Source organism: Lactuca serriola, chromosome 7, assembly GCF_051521515.1.
Source record: "Lactuca serriola cultivar US96UC23 chromosome 7, Lser_US96UC23_V15, whole genome shotgun sequence".
NCBI classification, from domain to species: Eukaryota; Viridiplantae; Streptophyta; class Magnoliopsida; order Asterales; family Asteraceae; genus Lactuca; species Lactuca serriola.
Genome location: NC_136414.1, coordinates 202,243,668 through 202,270,929, shown reverse-complemented (window position 1 = coordinate 202,270,929; position 27,262 = coordinate 202,243,668). Strand labels below are relative to the sequence as shown.

Genomic DNA, 27,262 nt, shown 5'->3' with positions numbered 1-27,262 from the left:
AAGACTCCTCATGTGTGTACTGATCATGTCGGTGTCTTCCCACGATCCTCACTGGTACCTGAAACACATAACACCAGACACTGTAAGCATAAATGCTTAGAGAGTTCCCCAAAATACCACATACAACACATATTAGGCACTGGAGGCTATAACTCTGTATGACCCTCTGGTCAAAGTGTCTCAATGGGACCCTTTAGTCTCATACTCTGTGGACCCTCTGGTCCTAACTCTGTGGACCATTCAGTCCTAACACCATAAACTCTGGATCACATATAGCACGGAAACACATAGACATCACATCATGTAATAGCATACAACATACCCTGTCACATAACTCTAATTACCACTCTAGGTAAAGTATAGTGAGAAGACTCATCTCGGGGAACTCGGTAAACCTCGAACTCTGAAATACTGCACTAGCCTCCGCCTAATCACATAAATAATTACTCTAATTAATACAACTTCTAAAGGCTAGGCTAACCCCTCTCTATAAGTTCTCTAAGAAGGGTAAAAGACCATTCTACCCTTCTAATGGCTCATAAGTCCAAACACTGACTAAACCCTAAAAGTAAACAAAATTCAACGGTCAAACTTTGACCCAACTCATCGAGTTCATTCGTGTGACTCGGCAAATACATGCGTGTCCTCTTCGCCCCTGGCCCTCACTCGACTTGCTGAGTCAACCCTACACTCAACAGGTTATCACAGGTCGCGAATCGCGGGGCAACCCGACTCGACTCGTCGAGTCCCTTATGGGCTCGGCGAGTTCCTCCCATGACAACACTCATCTGACCTCTTGACATTAGATCTGCTTCTCTAATCTATAGATCTGACTTCCCCATGACCAATAAACACGTAAAGGTTGAATCTTGCTACACATGCAATGCTCCCAAGGCTTATTTTGGTGAAATCCCTTCTAATATGGCAACCTATGTCCATTTCCTCCATAGAACCACAAAAAGAAACATGGTTCAGGCTCTCTGGACCTCAAAAGGTCCAGATCTAGAGTTTAGCACTCAATGGGACACTATACACAACTAAACAAGCCATAAAAGGGTATTGAAAACCCTAAATTCAATGTTCTTAAGCAAAACAGAAGGATAGGATCGAATAGCTACCTCAAACTTGAAGATCCAAGCTGAAAACCCACTAAAATGCAATCCTCTTGACCTCCCCTTGCTGGAAACACTTTCTCCTTTGCAAAATCACACAAAATATGATAAAAAAGGCTCAAACTCTCTCACAACTCGCTCACAATCGCTAGGGTATCTCTCTCTGGACTGGTAGCCGCAAATAGAGACCATAAATGCCTTTAAATAGGGCACAGACCCCGAGAATTAGGGTTTCAATCCACAGCACAGACTCGTCGAGTCCACCCTTCCCGAATCGTCGAATCCGTTCATTAATCCAGTCATCATTCGCGGTCCTACTCAACGAGTCCCTCTCTTTTCCTCAAAAATAAATGATAAAATATAATACCTAGAATTCCGGATGTTACAAAATCACATGTGATTGATTATATAACTACATGCTTTCTACCTGTACCCCCCCCCCCCCATAAAAGCATTTAAAATCATTTAAAAGATAGATTAAGGGGTATGAACTCACCTGTAGTGAGTGATGCGAATGTAAGATCGGTAAAGGACGCTAAGTGTCAAGTGAAGACTTGAGCACACACGAATCCTATTTAGCATATAATGACACATATATGCATCTAATTAGTGTTTATAACATCTAATCATAAAATGGAACAACCTTAGGGACTAGGAAACACTTGTTATGAAGTGTTAAACCATATAGGGTTGCATATAAGGGGTGTAGGGCCTCACATAGGAGTTTACGGCCCATATGGTAATACCCACATGAGTTTACGGCCGTAAACTCATGGTAATTTGTACCAAAGTGTGTGTTAAGGTCTAATGGTCCTCCAAGAAGCGCTCTAGTTCATTAACTTAGCTCCTAGAAAAGTTTAGGGTCAATATGGCACCATTTTAGGGGTTTACGGCTAAGGGAGATGCTCTTGGCCGTAAGCACCTTATGTTCTTGGGGAAATCTTGTTTTCAAGGCCTTAATCCAATATCCTAACTAGGTAACAAGTATAGGAGGTAGATACTTACGATTTGAAGGCAAAAAGGAGGGTGTTTTCGGCCCAAAAACACCTAAGTGTTCTTGATGTTCTTAAGGATCTTGAAGATTACCCCAAAGGAAGATATTAATGGATAGAATCAAAGGGTGATTCTAGATAATGAGATGTATCAATGATTCAAGGGAAGAACACTTACAATATTGAAGATCCAAGAGTAAAAATCGGATGCTAGTTGAGAGAGAAATGAAGTTCTTGAAGTTGAAATGGTAAAAATGAAGAAAAATGGCCAAGAAACATATATATAGCCAAGAGTTTACGGCCCACATGAGTTTACGGCCATAAACTCATGTTGGGGTGGCTGTAAACTCCAAATGATGGAGTTAAAACTTGATTAGTACACTAGTGGCTCAAGCAAATACTTCCTAACACTCATTCCTTTGGTGTACTAGGCTCAGAATGCTCAAACAGACTCTAAATAGTGCTAAAAGTTAGCAGAAACAAGTATGACTTTGATTGAAGCGAACGGTTGGTACAAGATAGAAATTTCGGGTTGTCACATCATCCCCCCGTTAGAGAGAATTTCTCCCCGAAATTAGAGTTTAAGCAAGAATTGAAGACTATGCTAAAGGATGAGGATAATTTAAGTTTCATCTGATCCTCGTGCTCCCAAGTGAATTCAGGTCCTCGCTTGGCATTTCAACGTACTTTTCACTATCGGGATATGACTTTGCTTCTTTCTTTTTGACTTCACTGGGATGATAACTCTTCCTGGTCGAATGTGTGTTGAATGTTTTTGTGGTCTATGAATATAATACTCTTTGTACCATACAGGTAGTGTCTCTAGATCTTCAGAGCAAATACCACTGCTCCTAACTCAAGATCGTGTGTTGTACAGTTGACTTCGTGTGTCTTAAGATGACGGGAGGCATATGCAATGGCCTTTCCTCTTTGCATAAGCACACAACCAAGCCCTTGGTTGGATGCATCAGAATACACAACTAAATCTTCTATCCCTTCAGGGAGGGATAATATCGGTGCGGTGCACAAGGGTCGTTTTAGTGTTTGGAATGCCTTCTCTTGTTTCTCTTATCAGTCAAAGGCCACTCCTTTCTGGGTCAGTGTAGTAAGCGGTTTCGCGATGCTAGAGAGGTTCTGTATGAACCTGCGATTGTAGCCAGTGTGACCTAGAAATTGACGCATTTTTGTAGGTGTTGACAATGCTCCTCCTTACTACGAGAGTAGATAAGTATGTCATCGATGAATGCAATGACAAACTGAGATAAGTAAGGACGGCACACCCTATTCATTAGATCCTTGAATACAACTGGTGCACTAGTTAATCCGAACAGCATCACTACAAACTCGTAGTGTTCATAACGAGTTTGGAAGGCTGTCATGGGGACATCTTCCTCTAGCACTCGTAACCGGTGATTCGTGCAAGGAATGTGTGATATTCATTTCATAAGCGCTTCTGAGCTTGAATACACAAAATGATGCGAAGGTCCGTAATTGATTTGTCGCCGTAGATAACTAGAGTTTCCTTGTTAGGGGGGTTAAGACGAACTGTTTTCTCATAGCACGTGATGTCGGCTCGATGTAGACTCAACCAATTCATACCGATTATGATGTCAAAACCTTGGGGTGGATTAGATGTCGTGAAGTTCTAAAAGAAAGTATGATTACTCATGAATTAAGGAAAAGGATAGGTACTACTGTTCCATCTGCATCTCTTGTCCCGATCGGCGGGAAGGGCATTTGTTTGGCTTCTAATTTTATTCGCATGGTAGTACGATCACTCGTAGTCTTGAGCAATCTCCGTCCTGAAGTTCATAATAGAACTTATACTTGGTTCATCAATCACAGACTCGTGTATACGAGTCGTATATAATTAAGATTGAAAAGGGAGTTGAATAAATGATTCTTCTCTAAGCTCACATCCAAACAAGGAAAAGAAGTTAAAGCAGAATCATCAATTCTAAGCCTGTAGAACCTTGATTATGTACCACCCTTGCGTATACATTCCTTCGCGATAGATTAACTGTATGGGTCTTCGGATTGAACTTGACGTACTGTACGAGTGCTATTCCAAGGAGGTTTGCTGAGGTTACTTCGGGAAAGCTACGAGACATAAGGCACTCTACGCATGAGTACCTCGGAGTTCTGGAACGACGGCTTCGCTAGAAAGTTGATTACAGGGAAAAGAATTTTCGCACGAAACTGGCACTGTGAGGATCGGACTGACTCAATTCAGATGGTAATATCGGACTACTCGGAATAACTAGTGTTAGACTAGTTCATAAAGGTGTTACAAAAACACAACGGTGCAACTTATGTCAGAGTTTCAATAATTTAGTTTTATCTATGAAACTACTGCTGTGAACAAGGTATACTGCAAAAAGCAAGTACAAGCAGCACGAGAGTCCCTTGAACTGATGGGATCTTGCAAAAAGATATTGACTCGAGTTGCACTAGTTTTTAATAGTTTATAAGTCTAACTTTATCGCTACAGAACGTACCAGTATTTCAACGTGGGTCCGGAGTAGTCTCTCCTGCGGCGGTGATCCTTAGTATCTTCCCGTCTGCGTAAGAGTTTTTCGTTATTGGACAATCCTTCTTGAGATTTCCTATCTCACAGCATATGTGACATATCTGGCTTGCACTAGCGTCGGTGGTGGAAGTGATGTGCACGGTCGGAGTTATGTGGACACGAGCGCTTTCCTTGTTCCTCCTTTTTGGAAAATTCCTTTTATAGTGTCCGGTTTCATCACAACCATAGTAAGCCGGGTTGACTCCGATGCTAGTGATTTGGAAGATGGTTCGTGCCAGCGTTCTACAGACATGAGCAATGTGCCCCATTCTGTTGCAATTGCTGCATTGAAATTCATGGAAAACTCCGTTATGATGAAAGTTACACTTGTCACACTTTGGGAGTGTTCCCTCGTATCGTTTGATCGGTGCTGAAGTGGCAGGGGTCGTCATTTGTTGCTATTGTATGGCATGTCTTTGAGATCGCTTGCACTCATTTTTGGCTTGACACTTTTGTTTCCTATACTCAGATTTGTGGCCTTGGGGGTTTGTGACTACTATATTTAGTTGATTTCCCAGGTTGTTACAAAAATTTGAAGTGACAACACCGTTTCCATCTTTGTTTGCGTTACCAGCATTGAGTTGTGCTAGGAGAACTATCACGGCAGCTGTTACCGCGGCTTGGAAAGTAGCGGTGTCTATATGTAGGGTCGGGGTTTTGTCGTTTGGCTGACTATTTCTGGATGATGACATGATTCTGTTATACGATAAGAAATGAGTTCGTGAGCGATTATGGTTGGCCATAGATGTATTTTAATCATTCATGTAAATGTAAAGTTTTCGTTTTGTTAAATTGTTCTCGATGGTTTGACCTACATCTCTATGATGCAGTACTGGTGAAGAGTAGAAGTAAGTTCATAGAATGGTCACAAGACGATTGTCATCCGAACTAGGCTACCATTGGTTGGTGGATAACATGATCCAACTTTCGACAAGAATTGGAAGTGATCCTTGAGCTAAATTACCATAGTTCAATAATTTAACGAGAGCGAGATTTAGATAGAATTCTAACGATAGTAGAATGAAAGTATTTGGACAAGGATTGTCTCAGGGATTAGTCGACTGTCAATGTCATTGATTTTTAAGATGAAATAAGTTCAGGAAACTTTGACCTTGGAGTAGGTCTTACATCAATATTTAGAAGTGGGAGAAAGTTTGACAGAACGAAGATCTAGTGAAATAGTACCTACAGTACAGGAGTAGTTATATGGAAAAGTGCTACATAGAGCATAGATACGAAGGGTATTCCTTAAACCAAAAGAGAGGACGAGTAGAGTATCTTCTACCGGCGACGGGTACCCCTCAGGTGAACCCTCAAACTTGCCAGTGGACACTCCATGTTGAGAAGGTGTCGTTCATAAACTCTCTGGCGAACCTGGAGTTCTATGACTTCAGCCCGAGTCACAGCAAGCTCTTGCTGCAGGGCCTCGTGGTCTCTCCTAGACCTCTCACGAGCATCTTTAAGATGAATGGTGTGGATGGTATGCATTCTCGCATTGGAATTAACTTCCGTGATTCGATGGAGAGTTGTCCTTCCCTATATTTCGTTTCGGGCAACTCTGCGGACCAGGATTGGCAAGACCACGTCTGCTGAGCCTCTTTCGCTCAGCTCATAAAAGCTTCGGTCTCCATTGAATGGCATGGGTTGATTTTGCTCTTGGCTCCATGTTTCCAAGTGTTCCACCCACAGAGGCGTCAGGCCTTGAAAAGCCGGACTAGGGTTAGGATTTGGGACAGGAGCCACAGGGGGTAGATTCTCAACTTCTGGCTCGGGGTCAAGATCCTATGGAAGGTCTTCTGCCAGATCATCATCTAAGGGGAGTTTAGGTTCTGCTTCTGGTTCTGCATTTAGCCCTCCTCCATTCTCTTGGCCGGGAAAGTAAGGGTCGTCGGGGAGGTGGAATCCAGCCATATATCTAGACGAGAAATAGGGGTAAGGAATTTATCTAACAATTCTAAAATAAAGCGATAAAAAAAATAAAAAGTCTCTATAAGGGAAACTTACTGCTAATCCTAATAAGTTTTTTCTTTAATGAATAGTGCATAAAACACTCCTATAGTATTTTTACTTTATGTTTTGTTCTCATGTTCTTCTGTATATGAAGATGTATATGTATAATTTAGTAAGTTTTAGGTTTATTGCAACACCCTAATCGCTCCCCCGACACACGTTCACCGTATCTCAAATAAATATAGTTGATCAGACTATATTCATCCCAGATACGATTACATAACTGCCAAGGTTTGACTGTTGTGTCCAACCATTAAATACTTTTGTTATGTTCTAGTATGACACTGTTCTATAGTAAGTATGCAGGTATGTAATTATGTATACTTTTGGTTAAGTATTTTAGTACTTAAAAATATAAACAGTTGGTCAGAGTGTTTTAATCCCGTTGTGTTTATAGTTTTTATATCTTTTATGGGTTGATATACTTGATTCACTATAAACAATGCTCTGATACCAATCTGTCACACCCCAAAACCGAAACGGCGGAAACGTTCGGGGGCGGAGGACGTCATGTACAGTATCATAACAATGCAAAGTAGTAAACAAGCAACAACATCATCCATTACATTAATAGTATAATTTAATACAAGTGTGTTCATTCATAGTAATAAGACACCAAAACAAGTGATCAAAGTAAAAGACGAGTCTTGAACATGCTCCGTCTTCTCGAAAACCTGGTCGACTGTACCTGTCTACTGATGACCTGAGAATACAAGTTATTTTGAAAGAGTTTGTCAGCATTTAAGCTGGTGAGAGTATTTAGTGTCAATATTTGTATAAGTTACTGAAAATGTTTGTAAATGTTCAAGGTAAATGTTTGTATAAGTTACTGAAAATGTTTGTAAATGTTTGAAAACTCCTAGAAAATCCTATATTTTCTACTAGTATAAAAAGCAGTCTTCTACCAAGACTCGACTGTTTTGTATGTTTGTTTCTCTGTAAAAGTGGATGCTTTTCCCAAATATGACTATCATTACCAAAATATATTTTTATATTAGTACCCTTTATGTGAGAAGATCACAATTTGAATATAACGGGAAAATGATGTGTACTACAGTATTATTTGTATTAACTACTGAAGTAATAACTACCTTAAATCCAATGGTTTAAGTTAGGTATAATGTGATGAGGTTGTTACCATACTAACTGACTAAAACACGACGATGAAAGACGTCGGAAGAAATGACATTTGGCACTAGTAGACTTGCAAGTCCCATTGTAGCGAATAGCAAGGTGTAGGATAGTCAATCCTATTTAGCATATAATGACACATATATGCATCTAATTAGTGTTTATAACATCTAATCATAAAATGGAACAACCTTAGGGACTAGTAAACACTTGTTATGAAGTGTTAAACCACATAGGGTTGCATATAAGGGGTGTAGGGCCTCACATAGGAGTTTACGGCCCATATGGTAATACCCACATGAGTTTACGGCCGTAAACTCATGGTAATTTGTACCAAAGTGTGTGTTAAGGTCTAATGGTCCTCCAAGAAGCGCTCTAGTTCATTAACTTAGCTCCTAGAAAAGTTTAGGGTCAATATGGCACCATTTTAGGGGTTTACGGCCAAGGAAGATGCTCTTGGCCGTAAACACCTTATGTTCTTGGGGAAATCTTGTTTTCATGGCCTTAACCCAATATCCTAACTAGGTAACAAGTATAGGAGGTAGATACTTACGATTTGAAGGCAAAAGGAGGGTGTTTTCGGCCCAAAAACACCTAAGTGTTCTTGATGTTCTTGTGGATCTTGAAGATTAACCCAAAGGAAGATGTTATGGAATCAAAGGGTGATTCTAGATAATGAGATGTATCAATGATTCAAGGGAAGAACACTTACAATCTTGAAGATCCAAGAGTAAAAATCGGATGCTAGTTGAGAGAGAAATCAAGTTCTTGAAGTTGAAATGGTAAAAATGAAGAAAAATGGCCAAGAAACATATATACAGCCAAGAGTTTATGGCCGTAAACTCATGTTGGGGTGGCCGTAAACTCCAAATGATGGAGTTAAAACATGATTAGTACACTAGTGGCTCAAGCAGATACTTCCTAACACTCATTCCTTTGGTCTGATAGGCTTAGAATGCTCAAACAGACTCTAAATAGTGCTAAAAGTTAGCAGAAACAAGTCTCACTTTGATTGAAGCGAATGGTTGGTACAAGATAGAAATTTCGGGTTGTCACACCGTGCTCCATAATGCCTACAAAATAAATAAAAAATAGCGAAGTACCAGACATTATGAATAAAACATGCAAGTGCCTAAATAGTTAACTAAGGTGTTGTTTGTTTTTTGGAAAAAAACTCTTCAAACCTTTTACTGCTGCGCGGCGCAGCACACGCGCAACACTTTTCATCTTGCAACTGTTTGTTTTTTAGAAGTTTTCTGAGTCAAAAACCTCTGCGCGTGCTCTGTTTGGCGCAACACTTTGACTGCCTCTTCCAACCTCTTCCAATCTCTTCTTTTTTTTTTATTGCTGAAATTTTGATTATATGTTATTAAAATTTTATTTCACATTTTTTTTTCGTTTTTTTTTGTTTATTCTTATTGAATTTATTTTTCATTTTTTTTTTGTATTCAATAATGATAATTTCTTGATGAAATATCATTATTTTTTACTAAAATATCTTTATTTTTTTGTTGAAATATCATTCTTTTTTTACTGAAATATCATTAATTTTTACCGAAATGTTATACATTATTAAATTTTACATATTAAAAAGCTATTTTCGGTTTATAAAATTAGTTTATTTTAATTTTTTAATACCTGCAGCAGTATGCAGATGTTAAAAAACAAACACGCTTCTTATTATAGTCTGCAGCCGTTTGGTCCACCTCTTCTACTGCAGAGGGTTACAGAGGTGGTCTGCAGACTTCATGAATTTTTGCTTCAGAAAATCAAAAAGCACCTAAATGTAAGAATTAGGAAGTAAAATGTAATGAAAGGACGGAAATAAACAAGAAAAATAGGTACATGAAATGCATCTAACAACATGAAAGCTTTCTCGTTACATTCAAGTTCATGTTGTTGAAGCTTCGTATTATAAATGTCAATTTTGTTTTGACAACTCTTGTATTTATTGTAAAGATTGTTGTAGATACCACTAAATTTTCAAATACTGATTTTCAATGTGATTTTCTGGTAAGTGCATCTTTGTTCTATGGTTACTCGAATCAATGACATTATTGAAATGCAAAACAGCCTATTCCAAAAAAACTAACATTGGTTTGGTTGTTCCCTTTACGTTCATCAGAGGAGATGGCTATCGAAGTGCAAGCCGGCGTCTCTTCTTCGTCTTGGGTCCAACTTTTAGGACCTTGTTGGGGGTCGAATTTTTTTTTCCCTTTGTTCATTCGGCTTGTTGGGTTTCCGATACACTTTCTTCTTGGAATGATTGAATTGGCGGTTGTTGGGATGGTTGCAATGGTGGTTGCTGAGATGAATTTTGTTGAAATTTTAATGATAGAATTGTAGGTGTTGAAAAGATGATTGTTGGAACGAAGGGTATGGATATGAGTTTTATTGAAATGGTGGTTTTGGAAAGCTTTGGATTAAGCTTTTGAAGGTATGATTGGGAGAATTCATAAAATCTTGATCGTATTGTGAAAACCCCATAAGTAAAATGTTTATACGTAAAGAGTTTTCACATCTAGGTGTGTTTTATGTTTTAGTTGGTTGGTGGTATGTTTGGGGGTTGCTCCATTTTTTAAAAATGATTGTAAAAATATTGAGAAACAAATGTCTTTGTTTGAATATGTTTTATATGACATTAGATTGGTATTTACATAGGTAAAATTGTATTAAAAAAATTCATATGCCCACAGAAAACCACCAGTTACATTTCTTCCCATTATTGGATGGTAGTTTGTTGACAATCCATAACATTACGAAAGGGGGCTAGGAGTGGCGTTCATGTGTTATAACGCGCACAACGTAGGCATAATGTCATCGCGTTATACCCACACAACATAGTCTAAACAATAATGGCATTTCAATATACATTTAAGACTACTTTTGGCTAATTAATTTCTCTCTCTCTCTCTCTCTAGATGTGTGCCCGCGCAGAGCAACGACGATAAATAGTTTTTTTGTCGAATAGTCTTCTTACGGGAAAATAATTATCAGATTTTGTTATTAGTTATTATCTAATAAGAAAAATTACCACTTTTAGTTAAAATATTTATGTTTAGTACTTATATTCATATTGTATGTTTATGCATTTTATGTAAATTAATTATTATCTGTATCTAGTTTAAGAAAATGTAAATTAATTTATATTGATGAATTTAATATTTTAAAATTGTTATTTTGCTCCAAATTGATTTTTTAATAACATTCCTTAATTCAAGTCTTCAAAATTTTGGTAAGTATTAATGGTTTTGTTCTGCATAATTGATTTGTACAAAAAACTTTGTATCTTGTACCTCTTAAAACTCAAGATATGACTAATATGCTTTATATATAATATAAGATAAGATAAATTAATTTATATTGATGAATTTAATATTTTAAAATTGTTATTTTGCTCCAAATTAATTTTTTAATAACCTTCCTTAATTCAAGTCTTCAAAATTTTGGTAAGTATTAATGGTTTTGTTGTGCATAATTGATTTGTACAAAAAACTTTGTATCTTGTACCTCTTAAAATTCAAGATATGACTAATATGTTTTATATATAATATAAAATATAAGATGTAAGATATGTATGGATAGGTTCATGTGTTCCTAGCATCTATATATATATATATATATATATATATATATATATATATATATATATGTGTGTGTGTGTGTGTGTGTGTGTGTGATATTATAAAAGACCATATATATTGAGTTTTTCTTCAGATTAAACATCATATTTTCCCATCAAAACATTATGTTTATTCAGTTTTTTCGATTTGATTCTTTTAACATGTTTATGGACAATATTCCGATTTTATACATTTTTTTCTGCCAAGAAAAATCCTCATTGATAATTTTTTTCAAATCCAGTTCCAACTTTCATGTTTTCTTTGTTATAACCATTTTCAATCTTATAAGGGGTTTCATTAATAATAATGAAATTATATTCCTTTTGTTTTCATTTGAACTAACTTTTTTTTACTCCATGTTATTTTTTTTTTTATAATAGTTTTAATAGTTGTCAACATTAAAATATAAAGGAAGCATCTGATTTGTTCAAAACAATTAGAAAAACTATTGTGTCAAAATATTGGTAAAATAAATATCATAATATATTTCTATTTGCAGTATGCTCAAAGATTGTAGCAGATGAAAAACAATAATTTAGGTTGGCATGATATCTCAAGATTTTTCAAAGAAACGAACAAAAAAAACAACTTTCAAACATTAATTTATATTTTAGATCTAATCTAAGAATGAATGTTCTACATGTTTGAAAATTTTCCCAAGTAAGACTAAATGGTTGCTATTCACATGTTACAATATTTGAAATTCTTCAAACTTTAATGTTAAAACTTAAATGTTTTCTTTAAATTTTAATGTTAAAAACTATATATAAAAAAACTATAAGCAACAACAATAAGAAGAACATAAGAATTTATAGCCAAACCGAAAAAGTTAGTAAAATGTGAAAGTTTTTTTTTTTTTTTTGGTGTTTTTCCAATATATATATATATATATATATATATATATATATATATATATATATATATATATATATATTCTTCCTTTAATTGTTTTTAATTAATTAAGAATAAAAAAGGGCCCACCCAACCACCATATTCATTTTCCCTTCCTCCGTCTACAACCTTCATAAAAAACCCTTCAACATCATGGACGTCTTTTACACAAGCCTTCTACCATCGACAATCTCCCCCTTCGTATCTCCCCTCCCCTCCCCCTCCCCCTTCACCTGTCAACACATCTCTTCCCTACATCCTCGATGAGTGCAAAGTTGTCGTCCCCAACATCTGGTACACCTCCCACGCCACTCACTATGTGTGAGGAAACAAATAAACATTTTGTACTCTAAAATCAATATACCCTGATCTAAAATCAATGTAGGATGTTAATGGTGGTGGATCTAAAATCGTGAAGCAAAATCGATTCACCATTATCTTCTTCGAGTTGCAGGTTTTAAAACAGAGGAAGGAGAGGCAGAGTTGTAGGTTTCCTTTTCCCCATGGAAGGGACGAACTTAAATAAATGTATGGTTAGAATCGAACTCGCCAGAGAATATTCAATTTACTATAAATCAACATCACTCACGCCTGAGAAAGGAATAGAGGGTGAAGTATAGGTAGAATCGAACTCACTGAAGAAGGGGAGAGTATGTTCGGAATCGAACTCACCGAAGAAATAGAAAGGTTAGATCTAAAAACCCTAGCTATATGATGGAGTTCATTTATAGATCCCAAACAACCTGAGAGTGATGGTGTTGATCAATGGTGGTGGTGGTGGTGGTGATCGGAATGTGAAAGTCGGCTCAAGCGAGGTGTCTCCAACAACTGTGTATCAAGCAACTATGTTTCTTGAAGGATTAGCCTAATTTCTCAATGGGATTCGAGATGGGAAATTGTTACAGGAATTCAAATATTGTAAATCAACACTCAGTTGATTGTATTTCTGGACATTATTCTTGAAGCTTGGATTTTTCATGGTATTTGGGACAATTTCATCTAAAATCCAGGTGGAGATGGAGGTGGTTGAAGGTGATGGTGGTGGACGATTATGGCAGTCAGGGTGGTTGTGAGGTGGGATTTTTTTTGGTGGAGACGACATGTTTGTGTTTCTTGAGAGAGAGATTGGTAGGAGTGATGAATTAGGTGGGGTGGGATGGGATTTCTTTTAGTTATTTTTTATTATTTAAAAGAATAATAATAAAATATAAAATAAATAAAAATAACTATTTTAGGGGCATATTCATAATTTTAGGTGGGGTATGGACAAAAAACACAACAAAATATTAACCACAAAGACCAAAACGACACAAGGTATCCGTAATTTGACCATTGATGCATCACCAAACTTTTTTGGACCAAAACCATATAATTTTAACAACTACATGGACCATTTTTGCAATTTTGTCCTAAATATATAGTTTTTTTTTTTTTTTTTTTTTTTTTTTTTTGTATGTGTGTGTGTTTGTGTTTGTGTGTGATATTAACCCTAAATGATACATCTTATAATAAATTTTCCACTATGAGGGTGTTTAACTTATCTTTTTGAGAGGCAAAAGCCTTTTTTGGAAAAGATAAAAGGTAAAATATGTTTGGTAGAAACATTTTAAAATCTAATTTTGGATTTTAGATAGAAGGAAAACTGACTTTTTGGAAAAGTTAGGAAAACCTGATTTTTTATTACTTTTCCAAAAAGAACTTTTGCCTTTCAAAAAGACAAGCCAAACACCCCCTATGACACTGAAAATGGAAGTGATTTATAAAAGAAATAGAGATAACATCTTCATTAGAAAAGGGTTGAAGACCCCAATAACATAAAAATAAAGGATTATTCAATATATTTGAATCTTTAAAAGTTTTTAAAAATCTAAAAGGATGTTATTAAGTATTATTGATACTTAAACCTACAAATATTTTTATTTGTTTTAAAAAATATAAATGTTTATGGACATCTCCACTAATCGGTTTAAGAGCCTAACATGAAACATTTAAATTAGAGTATAGAAGCTATGTCCAAAGTTTGGCTTGTTTTTGCTTTATCGATTCACAATCAAAGGAAAAAGTAGTTTCCATAATCAAAATTAACCAAGGATCTACTTGTTTCCTCGGTCAGTTAATTTGTTACTTCCTCTATCCCAAAATTATAGTCCATCTTTTCTTTTTGGTTTATCTCAAAATAATAGTCCATTTCTAAAAATAAATAGCATTTTTACCAAAATACCCCCTCATTATTACTAACCAACTAAACATTTAATGGAACATTAAATGCAAAGTAAGGACAAAACTGTCATTTTATTATATAAAGTTAGTGGTAATTAATGTTTTTCTTAATATGTGTGTTTTTGTCCGCGGACAATAATATTGGGACGGAGGGAGTATTTGACAGAGGAGTCGTATGGATAAATGTAAATAGTGGATGTTAGAGCATTTATAAGAGTTCAATGAGAAAATTGAATAAGGTATTAAATATAGATGTCATTTAATGGATAAAACCATATTATTATGAGATGTCATTTTGACATTTAATAAACTTATGAGTTTGATGGCTACTACTAAACCCTTTGCTAGGAAAAATAAAATTTACTAATTCTTAAATAAATATTTAAATATATTCCATTAAACTTTATATAGTTCAGTGTATTGTAGGAAAAAAAAATTATAGAATTATATGAAATATAGCATAATGATGTGTCAAATCATTGACATCTATAAAGTTCAATATATTGTAGATGTTCTAAAATGTATTTTTAACCCACGATATAATAATAATAATAATAATAATAATAATAATATATCAAACATAAAGGTAAATATAAGGCAACATATTCCCGCCTAAACAAAATCGACAATCTCAATCTCAATACATAATATGTTTATATTATAATATAAAAATCAATGCACATCTTATGCCATGCATGAATAAAAAAAATCATAATTTGCTATATAAATAGCATAAAAAATATTTAGAACTTGATTACATAAACTTTTTTGGATTTTTTGGACAAACTGCTGAACAAACCATGAACAAATTTTACTACTTCTCTAGTGAATATAAATAATTAGAACCGAACAAGACTTCCATTTTCTCCTTTGTTCTTGAACAAGATTATGAACCCAACAATGTTTCAACCTAATAGATTCCAAGAAACCTTAAAATCGAAAATTTTCCACGTAGGATGGAAAAGACCAACATTTTCAACTTTCTCTTCATCAAGTTTCAAAATCTTCATCTTTAACTTTTGGGTTTCATCCAACATTTTTGTTTCAATTAAACTCGTTTTAATCATATATTAGTTTTTGTCAAGATTACCTAAAGATCCTATATTCAAGTTCTACAAATGAATATCACAAAATAAATTACTAGGTTTACATTAATGAACAGACAATCACAAACTTTTGCTTTTCGCTCGTTAAGAATGCCCAAATGATGAATTAACCAACCTCTAACATATTATATGTGAAATACCGAACTTCAAAATTTGCCTAAGCATTCTTGTGAAAGGGTTTTGTTTTTCTTTGATTTTTCTTTCTAATTCGACCCGAAAAGGCAACATGACTTTTGTTAAACTATGTGAGGTGATTATTGCTCACCCAAACTAGTTGGCTTGCTCTTAAATATTTTAATCAAACACCAAACCAGTTACCCAAATATAATTAACACTAAGGCCCGTATAAGCTAGTTTATTTTTTGAGCTTATTTGGTGAGACTACAAAAATAGTTTATCGATAAGCTAGCTTGAGATAACTTATCGATAATCTAGCTCATCTTCATCATAAACGATCCGCTTACCCCTAAATGACCTGGACCAATAGGGAAATCCCAATTCATTGGGCCTTTCGATACAAATCAAATAGAAAGCCCCAAGGGCGCCATATTCTAGGCGCCCAAACTATATGATTGAATAAATCCTCCTCTATCTGTTGCTAGTCGTCCCCCTCTTCAAACTCCGATTCGTCTTTTTCATAAAGAAATCTCTGATCAAGGATAGAACAAGATCCATTTTGCATCATATTTAAGAGATTCCTTGGTTCGGGTCGAAGAAGCAATGTCACTCGATCCTTATCAAACTGACTGCATGTCCGTGAGGATCCCACCAGAGCGCCTTCCACTTCTAATAGGCCATGAACTAGACCATAATCATTCTCAACGAGTCCATAAGGAGTGATTCCATTTTTTTCACCGAGTCCGGGTAGAGACCAAAGATCTTGAGTGACCGAGCCGGCAAAACAACTCAAAAGATAAAGAAGTATTGTTAATTTCTTTATGCTCGTTCCAAGTTCAAAGTACCAATTGTACAAATAATAATCCACTTCGTTAATCGATGACTGCATCTTTGATGCACTGCTAGTACTAGTACATTTGAGAATTATTAATTGGATAGTTGTAAATAGCCTCATGGCTATGGAACAAAGGAGTATCCCAGACCTACACCGAGGTGTTGACAGTGATTTTCAAATCTCCTCAAATAGGATTCGAACCTACGACCAATCGGTTAACAACCGACCGCTCTACCACTGAGCTACTGAGGAACAACGGGAGATTCGATCTCATAGAGTTCCATTCCCGTTCTCAACCCATGACTAATATGAGCTCGAAGCTTCCTTCGTAACTCCCGAAACTTCTTCGTAGTGGCTCCCTTCCATGCCTCATTGCATAGGGAACCCCAAAGTGGCTCTATTTCATTATATTCCATCAATATCCAAATTCCATTCATTTAATATCCTTTTTGTGTCATTAACATAACAAATGTCATTTCTAGTCTATCTCTTTCTATTTCTATATATGACAAAAAATTAGTTTTTTAGCTAACGCGTCAAACATAGCCTAATACAAACCTTGTAAACTAAAATATAGCAACACATTCGGACATATAAAAAAGGATAAAAAAAACATCAAATAATGATGAAGACCAAACATGTAATGCTTCTTGTTTGGAAAGGGGTGATACTAATTTATTTTGTGTTGGAGTAATCAAACCTATCTTAAACTCTATGCTAGGAGGTGGGATGTCGATGGTTTGAGGCGCTTAGGCGTGCCTTATTGAGAAATATAGAGATTTTTTTGGTCATTTATATATTGTTCATATTGGTGGCTAAGTCAAGCTTTAATCTTTTACGAGTCATGACGAAACATGATGTTTTTCAAGACGTAAGTTAAGGCAACAATTTTATATACATGGACAAAAATAAATCAATAATTATGGATTTATATCACCTATAAAGGTTTTAGAAAGGTTAAATCAACACTTTATAACAAAAAGTTTAGAAAAAATCATTGGTTTCATGCCCAATTAGAAAGAAAAAGAAAAAACACGCCTTGAAGAAAAAATACTTGTGCCATGTCACGATGTTGCACACCTAGACAAGTCAAGACAAGTGTCACGCCTAACAGGTATGTTAAGGGTGTTTTCTTGGTGGTGAAGCCACCCCTCAACGATATGATGTGCCTTTTAGAACCTTGGTGATGATATAACACACAAAATGTCCGAAACAATGACCAATCATGCAGGTGTTATCATAATTGTCCTCACCATGCAATTTGGCAAATCACAAAGACCAACAACTTAAATTTTTGTCTATTATCTAACATTTTATCCTGTGAGAAGTGGATATTAGTTATTATATTTTTGTGAAAAGGTAATATCGAAAAGTCTGTCAAAGTTCATATAAAGATACCTTTTGTATAAAATGCATCAACCAAGAGCATCCACGATGACTTGAAAATGAAAGATATTTTAATGTTTTAAGGCGGAGCTTTTTCATTACCCAAGGCTGCACAAGTGAGATTTTTCAAGCGTTCTTTCGTTTCCAATTTTTTTTTAATTATTATTTAATATATTACATAATTTAAAAAAGTAATGATACATAACATGATGGATGCTCTCTGAGCAATAAAATGATAGTGAATAAAAGAGTATGGTGGTTATTTGGTACATTGAAAAGGAAAAAAAGTATTAAATGGTGGGGGGAAAGAAAAAATGAAAGTATGCCATACTTGATACATCAAATATGTATTCATTTTCAGAAACACCCACTCCCACATCACCCATGCCAGACAAAGGGGAGCAAGCACATTTAACATTTACCCCTGGACCTGGCCCTCCTTTCCCTGGCTAAAGAATCAATCATTTTAAATAAAATTAAATATTTTTAATATTTTAATTTTAATATTTAATATATGTGTATATCACCATTGCCAACAAAGCTCTGAGCTAGCTTTCATCTCCCAAAGCCTCTTTCCATCTCTTAATATTTTTTACTTTTCTGACCAATTTGGACAGACCCCCATGTTAGATTCCAGTCAAATCCCTCTGTCCATTTTAGTAATTTCCCAAGATTTTCAAATTTGTAAAACTCGACAGCACATAAAACAAAAACAAATTGTCCAATGCCTACCCCAATAAAAATAAATTCTTAGTTTATGCCTTAAATTGTTTGTTTAAACCTTAATACACTCACTCTGCACCTTCTTTTTAAGCCACTTAATTCATTAGTTTATGTTCAAAAAAATCAGATCTCACTCTCACCATGTTCAATGAGAGAGAGAGAGAAATCATAAATGAAGTTAGGGTTGTTGTACGTTTGGCTATTGAGCTTGTACTTTCAATCTTGAAAGGTTAAAAATGGTGGTGGGGTTTGGTGGTACTTCTGACTTGTGAAAAAAAGGCCCACAGATGAAAGAAAGATGATGTATCATTTCACATGTATGTAAGTGTAACCTCTTCTGTGTTCTGTTCTTCCTTCCCACTGTTGCATTCATTACAGTATTTTTCTGAAAATCACAGTCACAATCATCGGTTTTTTGACTTCTTCTGTCACCATAAATTTGAGCAAATTATAGAATCTAACTTCTGTTTCATGATTGATTCTCCTTTGATGTGATTGTGATTTATGAATAAAAATCCCTATCTTTTTTTAGATTTTCATATTCTTCAAACATGAATCAAGAAACCAAAAACCTCACAATCAAAATATCAAATTCGACCCAGAAACCAAGAAAAGAGATCGTGACCAACATTGTTTCGATTTCTTCATCTCCATATAACTCACCATCGTTAATCTCGCCGCCCTCCTCCGCCTTTGTTTCCGCCCTTCAATCTCCTTACATATCTCCCAGAGCCACCAGAGAAGACCTGAATCACCCTCACGAAACGGAAACAATCAACAACGGCGGCTCCACCACCACCACCACACCGTCGACATTCACTCACCCCTCTACTCCCGTATCCTATTGTGGCTCCGGGAACGATGATATTCCCAGCACCTCCTACACTCCCCCATCGGAAAGATACGATTTTTCCGACGACACCAAGCTCAAAATCGTCAACTGTGTTCCTGTTCATCTTCCTTCTTCAGATGTTAATATGAATCCGACAACCACAACGGCGCCACGTGTCTCGTTTTCGTTTCCTGTTCCTCGGATTTCGTTCGCGAAAGGGTCTGTTTCGCCGGCGAATGCAAAACTGAGGAGTTGCGATGTTTACATTGGATACCATGGTCAAGGTCAAAATCCGAACTTGGTAAGGTTCTGTAAATGGTTGAAATCGGAGCTCGAGGTTCAAGGTATCGCGTGTTTCGTTGCCGACAGAGCAAAATACGCCGATTCACAGAGTCACGAGATCGCCGACAGAGTAATTTGTTCAGTCACGTTCGGGATTGTCGTCGTCACCAAAGATAGTCTCTCGAGTTATCTCAGTCTCGAAGAGATTAGATTCTTCGCTCAAAAAAAGAATTTAATCCCGTTGTTCTTCGACTTTGACACAAACGAAGTCTCAAACGTTCTCATGAGTTCCGACAGTAAAGAATGCAAAGACGCCATTGATGGGTTGATAAAGTCGCACGAGTTTAAGCTCGAAGCTAACGAAGGTAACTGGAGATACTGTGTATCAAGAACTGCCGGGATCTTGAAGGGAAAACTCGGGAGGATGAGTGTCGCTGAAAAAGAAATCGATAATAGCGATGAAATGCCGTACCCTAGGAACAGATTCTTCGTCGGAAGAGAAAAGGAGATAACAGAGATCGAAACTGCTTTTTTTGGATGCACTGATGAAAACGAAACCAACACACACGTTAGAACACCTGGAACATCAGAAGGGCTTGCAGATGAGGAAAGTGAAAACGATCGGAAGTTTATAAATTTGGAAGTCGGAAAGTGTAAAGAACCGAAATTAGAAGCATGGGTGGAACCTGTAATCGGGAGAAATTCGTTGAAGAGACCTAAATACAAAAAAACGAAAAGCGGGAAATACAAAAGCTTCGGAAGCAGCATTGTGTGCATCAATGGCGAACCTGGAATTGGGAAAACGGAGGTAGCATTGGAGTTTGCTCACAGATATTCTCAAAGATACAAGATGGTTTTGTGGGTCGGTGGGGAAGCTCGTTATTTCCGACAGAATATTCTAAATTTATCGTTAAATCTAGGATTAGATGTTAGCGCAGACGAAGAGAAAGAAAGAGGAAGGATTAGAAGCTTTGATGAACAAGAAACAGAAGCTTTCAAGAGGGTAAAACGGGAATTATTTCGCGATATGCCATATCTGTTAATCATCGATAATCTTGAAACAGAAAAAGATTGGTGGGAAGGGAAAGACTTACATGACTTGATACCAAGAAACACAGGTGGCTCCCACGTCATCATCACAACCCGGCTTCCAAAAGTAATGACCTTTGACCCGATCCAACTTCAACCCCTGCCATTAAAAGACGCAATGTTGTTAATGAAAGGAAGAAGGAGAAAAGAATACACGGGTCAAGAAGTTGAAATTTTGGGTAAATTTGATGAGAAATTGGGTCGGTCAAGCTTTGGGTTATGGGTAATCGGGTCGTTGCTTTCTGAACTTGCAATCTTACCCTCCACCCTCTTTGAAGCCATAAATCATATCCGTTTAGACGAAAATGAGATAAACTCATCTCATTTTGAAGAAGTATTTTGGGGAAACAATAAGTTTTTACTCAAAGTCTTGATTTTTTGCATTACAATTTTACATGAAGCTAAAGGGAGTACAAATGTTCTTGCTTCAAAGATGCTTCTAGTCGGGGCATGGGTCGCCCCGTTACCCGTTTCATCAAATCTACTTGCTTCAAGTGCAAATAACATCACTGCTTCCACCAACAGATTCAAGAAATGGGTCAAATGTGCAAACATGACTTTCTTTTGTTGTTCGGGTTTTCTCGAAAGTCAAACTTCAAAAAGTGAAGAAGATTCAGCTCTTGTGTTGGTCAAACTTGGTCTTGCTAGAAGAGCAAATCAAAAGCATGGATGTTGTATTCACTTTCACCCGATTACTCAAACATTCGCGAAACTAAAAGGGAGTTTACTCACAGCAAAAGCAACGATTCATGGCATTAGAAAAACAGGAAACCCGGTTTTCAACTCGGATCATCTTTGGGCTTCTGCTTTCTTAGTATTCGGTTTCAAATCCGAACCACCATTGGTCCAATTAAAAGCCCATGACATGGTTCTTTTCATCAAGAAAACAGCTCTCCCTTTAGCTATAAGGGCGTTTACGACATTTTCCAGGTGTAATTCAGCGTTGGAGTTGCTAAAAGTGTGTACGAATGTGCTTGAAGAAGTTGAGAAATCGTTTGTGTCACAGATACAAGATTGGTGCCATGGATCTCTTTGTTGGAAGAAGAAGATGAACTCGCATCAAAGAATTGATGAATATGTTTGGCAAGATGTGACACTTTTGAAAGCTACTTTGTTGGAGACAAGAGCCAAATTGTTGTTGAGAGGTGGGTGCTTTGATAATGGTGAAGAGCTTTGTAGGACTTGTATTAGTATCAGAACTGTGATGCTTGGTCATAATCATGCTCAAACTTTAGCTGCTCAAGAAACATTGGCAAAATTAGTTAGGATGAGGAGTAAGATATGAATCAAGAATCAAGATTAGGTTTTTTACTTTTTATAGATCAGATCAATTTTCCCATAACATGATTAATCTACCATGTTGTTTTAGTTTTACCATTAGTAAATCAACATCAACATTTATAAACCAAGAGTAAAGTTTATTTCGTTTTCTGCTTTTCCAGTTAAAACAGGTTGATTGTTCTTTACAGAATGACTGTGTCAGATTCAGCCTTGGATTTTGAGTCAAGTTCCAATTCAATTTAGGGTTTTGAGTTCATTGATTAAAAAAAAAAAAAAGGAATAGTACACAATAATACTAACAAAGAACAACTCACTAAAAAGTAAAAACACAGTAGAAATATGATCAAATTGATCATATATATTTATATAACACAAGTAACAATCTAAGTCACACCTCACAAATCAAACCAGTAAAAAGGAAGTAAGAAGAAAAATCTCTATCTACTAGTAACAATCAAAAATCCCAATCCAAGAATTGAAAACTATCACACAGATCACTATCAGGGTTAGCTAGAAAAATAAAGGGAGTAAGTTGAGATATGTTGTAATACTAATTGGAGAAATTGAGTTTGTAATCCCGAGGAGAAGTTGAAGGAGGTGAGATCAATCCATCAGAAGCAGCGTCTTGTTCGTCGAGGTAAATTCCCTGAGGGTTTCTGAAAACCCCATGAACAACCGAGAACAAAATCCCTACAGCAATTCCGATCAAAAGACTTGTAACAAAACCTCTAATCCAAATAGAAACTCCGGTGACCAAAACAAGAGCAGCAGTCACCAGGTGATCATGAACGTGGTGTCCCCACACAACCATCGGATCTTCACGGAAAAAGTAGAGTACAAGCCATAGGGTGAACACAGAAGCGAAGACTAGTAGTGTGGTTGGATCTCCGATTAAGGATACGGCGGCGCATATAGTGATGATAATGCCGTAGTTCACGCCGAAGTATTTCGAGTTGACGCCAAGTCTGGTACCGGTGAGGGTGAGTGAGGCGGGCCTGTCGAATGAGTCAGCGCCGGAGATGAATTCCGACCAGGGACGGTGTAGGGACAAGAAGGACGATAGATTCTGAAATGATCGGAAAATGACGTCAGTTCCAGAGATTGGAATGGTGGTGTAGGTGGTTGCCGGCGTTGGAGACAACATCGTAGAATTGTCTGACTGCAGTTTGACCAGAACCAAGAAATAAACTACTTGGTAACGTGCAATGCATCAATGCGTCTATCGCTTTCCTCTATTTGTTAAAAAAAAAAAAAGTTTTTGCAACTTACATTGTTTATTTTTTATTTTTATATTTTGACATTTGTATTTAGTAAGTACCCTATACTTTAAATATTAAAATCAGACAATTTTATAACTACTCCATTGAAATAAACGATAGCCATTAAATTTTGTATTTCTCTCAATGAAAAATGTTGGGGGAATATAAGTATGTGACGGTAGAGAATCGGATTCCTATGGATCGTTCACTTTCCAAATTGATATTTTTGTCTGGTTACAAAAAATCCAATCTAGAATAATTCAAAATGACATTTGTATATCTAAGCATAGAAATACAAATCAAATTGTCAGAGAATTCTGAGTTTATTTAAGAAGAAGAGCAGTTGAGAAAGGTTGCATACGACTCAGAAGAGGAGCTGTATATATGCATGACATATTAGAATTTAATCTTCTAAATTAGTTAGGAAAATCTCAAAAATAATGACTTAATCAATGATTTTCAAAACTGATAAGATTTGTCAATCCTATTATAACCACCTACTAAAATTCGGTTTTCCATAATAAAACTAATTCAAATTTCGAAAAAAATGTTTGGGGCGTTGCCCCTAGGACCCTACAAGGGCACAATCCCTTTGATCATCGCATTTCTATTATATCGGCTTATAATTCAATCTTATATATGTATACATTCTGCATTCTCCAAACATATAATATAAAGTATAAACAATAAATCTCTTCATTCACATGTTAGTTCCAATTACACAAAATGGTTAGATAACACTAAAATCACTAACAAAAAATTCTTACAGTTTTTAAGAAAAATAGATTATATAGGGGACAACTCATACGAAAATATAAATATGTTGCAAAAATACAAAAATAAAAAGAATCAACGAGATTATGACATTATACCACCACATCCTTATATTGGTTAATACTCAAATTCAAATTTAGTATCCAAGGACATGTACGTACTTTAGTAAATTAACTATAAATAAATAAATAAACTACATTTTAACTTTCGGAATGAGTTTAATCCTACATAGTCTTTGAGCGTATAAAAAGCTTTATTCTTTTTTCCATTCACAATCAAAGTTGTGAATCCATGATGCATCGTTAGGGTGGTTGTTATTTGTTTAAAACGGAATTGTCCAATCGGACAATTTGGATTAGACTATTTGATTCGTATATTCGAATTTTTGGATTTATTTTAAGGTAAACCAAATTATTATTTTGGATTTTGGACTGTTTTTGGTTAATAAAATAAGAACCGAACACTCCAAAAAAAAACCGAATGACAACTTATTATTTATTTTTAACATGTATCTTTAATCATTTATAAATTTACTAAACTATTTTTCTAATTATTAGAATTTTCATCTAATATCACACCTTAATATGTACTTCTTTTCAAAAGTTTTTGTCAATAAAATATTAAACTACAATCAATTTTTATTTATAGCTGTTTATAAATTATTATTTTTAACTAAAAAGTTTTTTTAGTTACTTTTATAGAGTAGGCTAATATTTAACTTATATATATATATATATATATATATATATATATATATATAAAAGGTTAGGTTATTGTATTCCAACTATTTATTGTGTGCATGTAGGATTGATTCTGAACCAATCATTTTAGTTATTTTAAGATAGTAATTAATGCATATTATATGTTGAAGATATAATGAGTATTAATTAAATCTGCAGGATTTAATATGCATTAATTACTTTTTTTAAAATAACTAAAATGATTGGTCCAGAATCAATCCTACATACACAGATAGTAAATAACATTTGAACCTAACTATATATATATATATATATATATATATATATATATATATATATATATATATATATATATATATATTAAATGTCTTACCTCTTAAAAACAAAATTGTAAAACCGATCCAACCGAATTGTAATTTGGTTGGATCAAATCGGATTGAATTTGGTTCGGGCTATTCGGATCCATGTTTTGAATTTACTTGGATTTACTTGATTGGATCAGATCTAACCGATCCATCCAAACGAACACCCCTATGCATCGTAACACTATGAATAAAGATTAAACTGTTTCATTTCGATAAAATATTTTTCCAATTAAATATCAACCACTAAAAATAAAGCCCAAATTAATGAAACACATATCATATACATCATTAAAACAAGAAAAAAAACATCAATTCCAAAATCAAAATGGAACAATGTAACATACATCAATTTATAAGTAAACATCCATAATAAGTTTTTCTTACATATATATTTACATCATGTAAACTAAAATCTTAAATCCTAACTGTTATCCTGCAACACCACCACCATTAACATGATGGATTTCTAACAACTAATATTAACAACAACGCAAAAATTGGGATTCAATTGAGAAAGGAACACACAAATGGTTTTCGGCAAAGGATGGTGGAAAACATCGACAACCCTTTTCCTTGCTGGAAATCACACCTTTGTGGTGGTCGGCACCATAAGTATTCCCAGTTCTATCAAGCCATGGGTCCCATCTATGTAACACACTATTTCGGATTGTTCTGTGATTAAGGATTGTGGACCGTAAGTCAAATATATGTAGGCTTTGAAGCTTTATTGAAATATGTTATTGTTGGTAAGGGGATCAAGGCTTATGAATCGTGTATTTGGAGTTGAGGATGGACTGGGAAAGTTATGTGTCAGGCCGGTTGCGAGGGTTAAGGTTTTAAGTTGGAAATGTGGTGAGCCAAAAGTATCAAGATAAAAGTGTAGAGCTCCTTAAGACCTTTCCGTGGATATAAAGAACGCCGAATTTGGAGTTGAAACCAAGAAGTTATAACTGTTCGAAGTTGGAAAGGATTTGGGGGAAAATTGAGCTCACGACTTGAGCAGTTGGATCTCACAACGTGAGAAGCGATGAAACGGAAATTGTAACACCCGAAATCTTGAAGAAAAATTGTTGAGAATAAACCTATTTCAAGGTGAACTCGGCGAGTTGGAGGGACCAACTCGACGTGTTCAAGATGGAATAAGCGCGAGGGTTTAATGAACCAACACGACGAGTTGAGATGCCTCAACTCGGCGAGTTGGTGGCTGGGAAGGAAACCCTAATTTCTAGGGTGTTGCTCCCTATTTAAAGACCTTAAGTTCCTTTGGTTGACCTCCTTATCAGCCTCCATTTTTATCAAAAATCCTAAATCGAGTTGTAGCCTCCACTGTCAAGCATTTGAGCAGTGGAAGGAAGTTTGGTGTCCATTTTGTGCATTGTGAAGGAGTTAGAAGATCTTGAAGTTTCTAAGCTTGGAGGAGAGGCCTTGGATCTAGAATAATTATCCATTTTTCAAGGAGTTTGAGGTATCAAGTTATTATCTTGATGGCTAGATGTTTAGATCTTTCTTTTTGGGATAATTGTTATGTTTGAGTCATGGGTTAGATATATGTTGGGATTAGGACGTCCCAAAGCCTTATTTTTTCATATATGGGGTTTTCATGGACTCTTTTGGAATAAATGTGCCAACTTTATGGATTTAAGGGCTCCATGCATTCTTTAAGTCCCTTATTAAGCCCTTTTTGAGCATTCGAGCCTCTCCTAGTCACGTGTGAGCATAAAGTTGGAAACGTTACGTGGTCTTCCAGCTCTAGGGTATCAAATCTGCAATTTAGAGCTTTGTCTTTGAGTATTAAGTGTTTAATGGTTAAGCCATCATCCTTTTAAGTCTAAGGGTTGGGGCTTGGACCCATTTCGGTGGTTCCTAGGAGTAAAGTTGGAAACTTTACCCTTCTAGATCTCATAATTGGTCGAGATCTGAGTTGTGAAGCTCTTAGAGTCAGTAATGTCGGCTTAATGTATTAA

General features: G+C 35.7%; 2 protein-coding genes and 1 non-coding gene across 3 annotated transcripts; 1 reads left to right on the top strand and 2 right to left on the bottom strand.

The window, feature by feature from the left end:
* Window positions 1-16,786: 16,786 nt before the first annotated feature.
* TRNAN-GUU (transfer RNA asparagine (anticodon GUU)) lies at window positions 16,787-16,858 on the bottom strand. The gene has a single exon. It is a non-coding gene; the product is annotated as a tRNA-Asn (tRNA).
* A 1,966-nt stretch (window positions 16,859-18,824) lies between these two features.
* LOC145061343 (P-loop containing nucleoside triphosphate hydrolases superfamily protein) lies at window positions 18,825-22,323 on the top strand. Its single transcript, XM_079008785.1, has one exon. It carries the CDS (start codon window positions 19,267-19,269, stop codon window positions 22,201-22,203), a length of 2,937 nt encoding a protein of 978 aa, XP_078864911.1. The 5' UTR covers window positions 18,825-19,266; the 3' UTR covers window positions 22,204-22,323.
* Window positions 22,324-22,513: 190 nt separating this feature from the next.
* On the bottom strand, window positions 22,514-23,431 carry PRA1.G2 (prenylated RAB acceptor 1.G2). Its single transcript, XM_079008786.1, has one exon. It carries the CDS (start codon window positions 23,341-23,343, stop codon window positions 22,750-22,752), a length of 594 nt encoding a protein of 197 aa, XP_078864912.1. The 5' UTR covers window positions 23,344-23,431; the 3' UTR covers window positions 22,514-22,749.
* Window positions 23,432-27,262: the final 3,831 nt, after the last annotated feature.

What these genes read in the sequence shown, in the direction of transcription:
- LOC145061343 (XM_079008785.1), top strand. Translation starts at nt 19,267, where the DNA reads ATGAATCAAGAAACCAAAAACCTCACAATCAAAATATCAAATTCGACC.
- PRA1.G2 (XM_079008786.1), bottom strand. Translation starts at nt 23,343, where the DNA reads ATGTTGTCTCCAACGCCGGCAACCACCTACACCACCATTCCAATCTCT.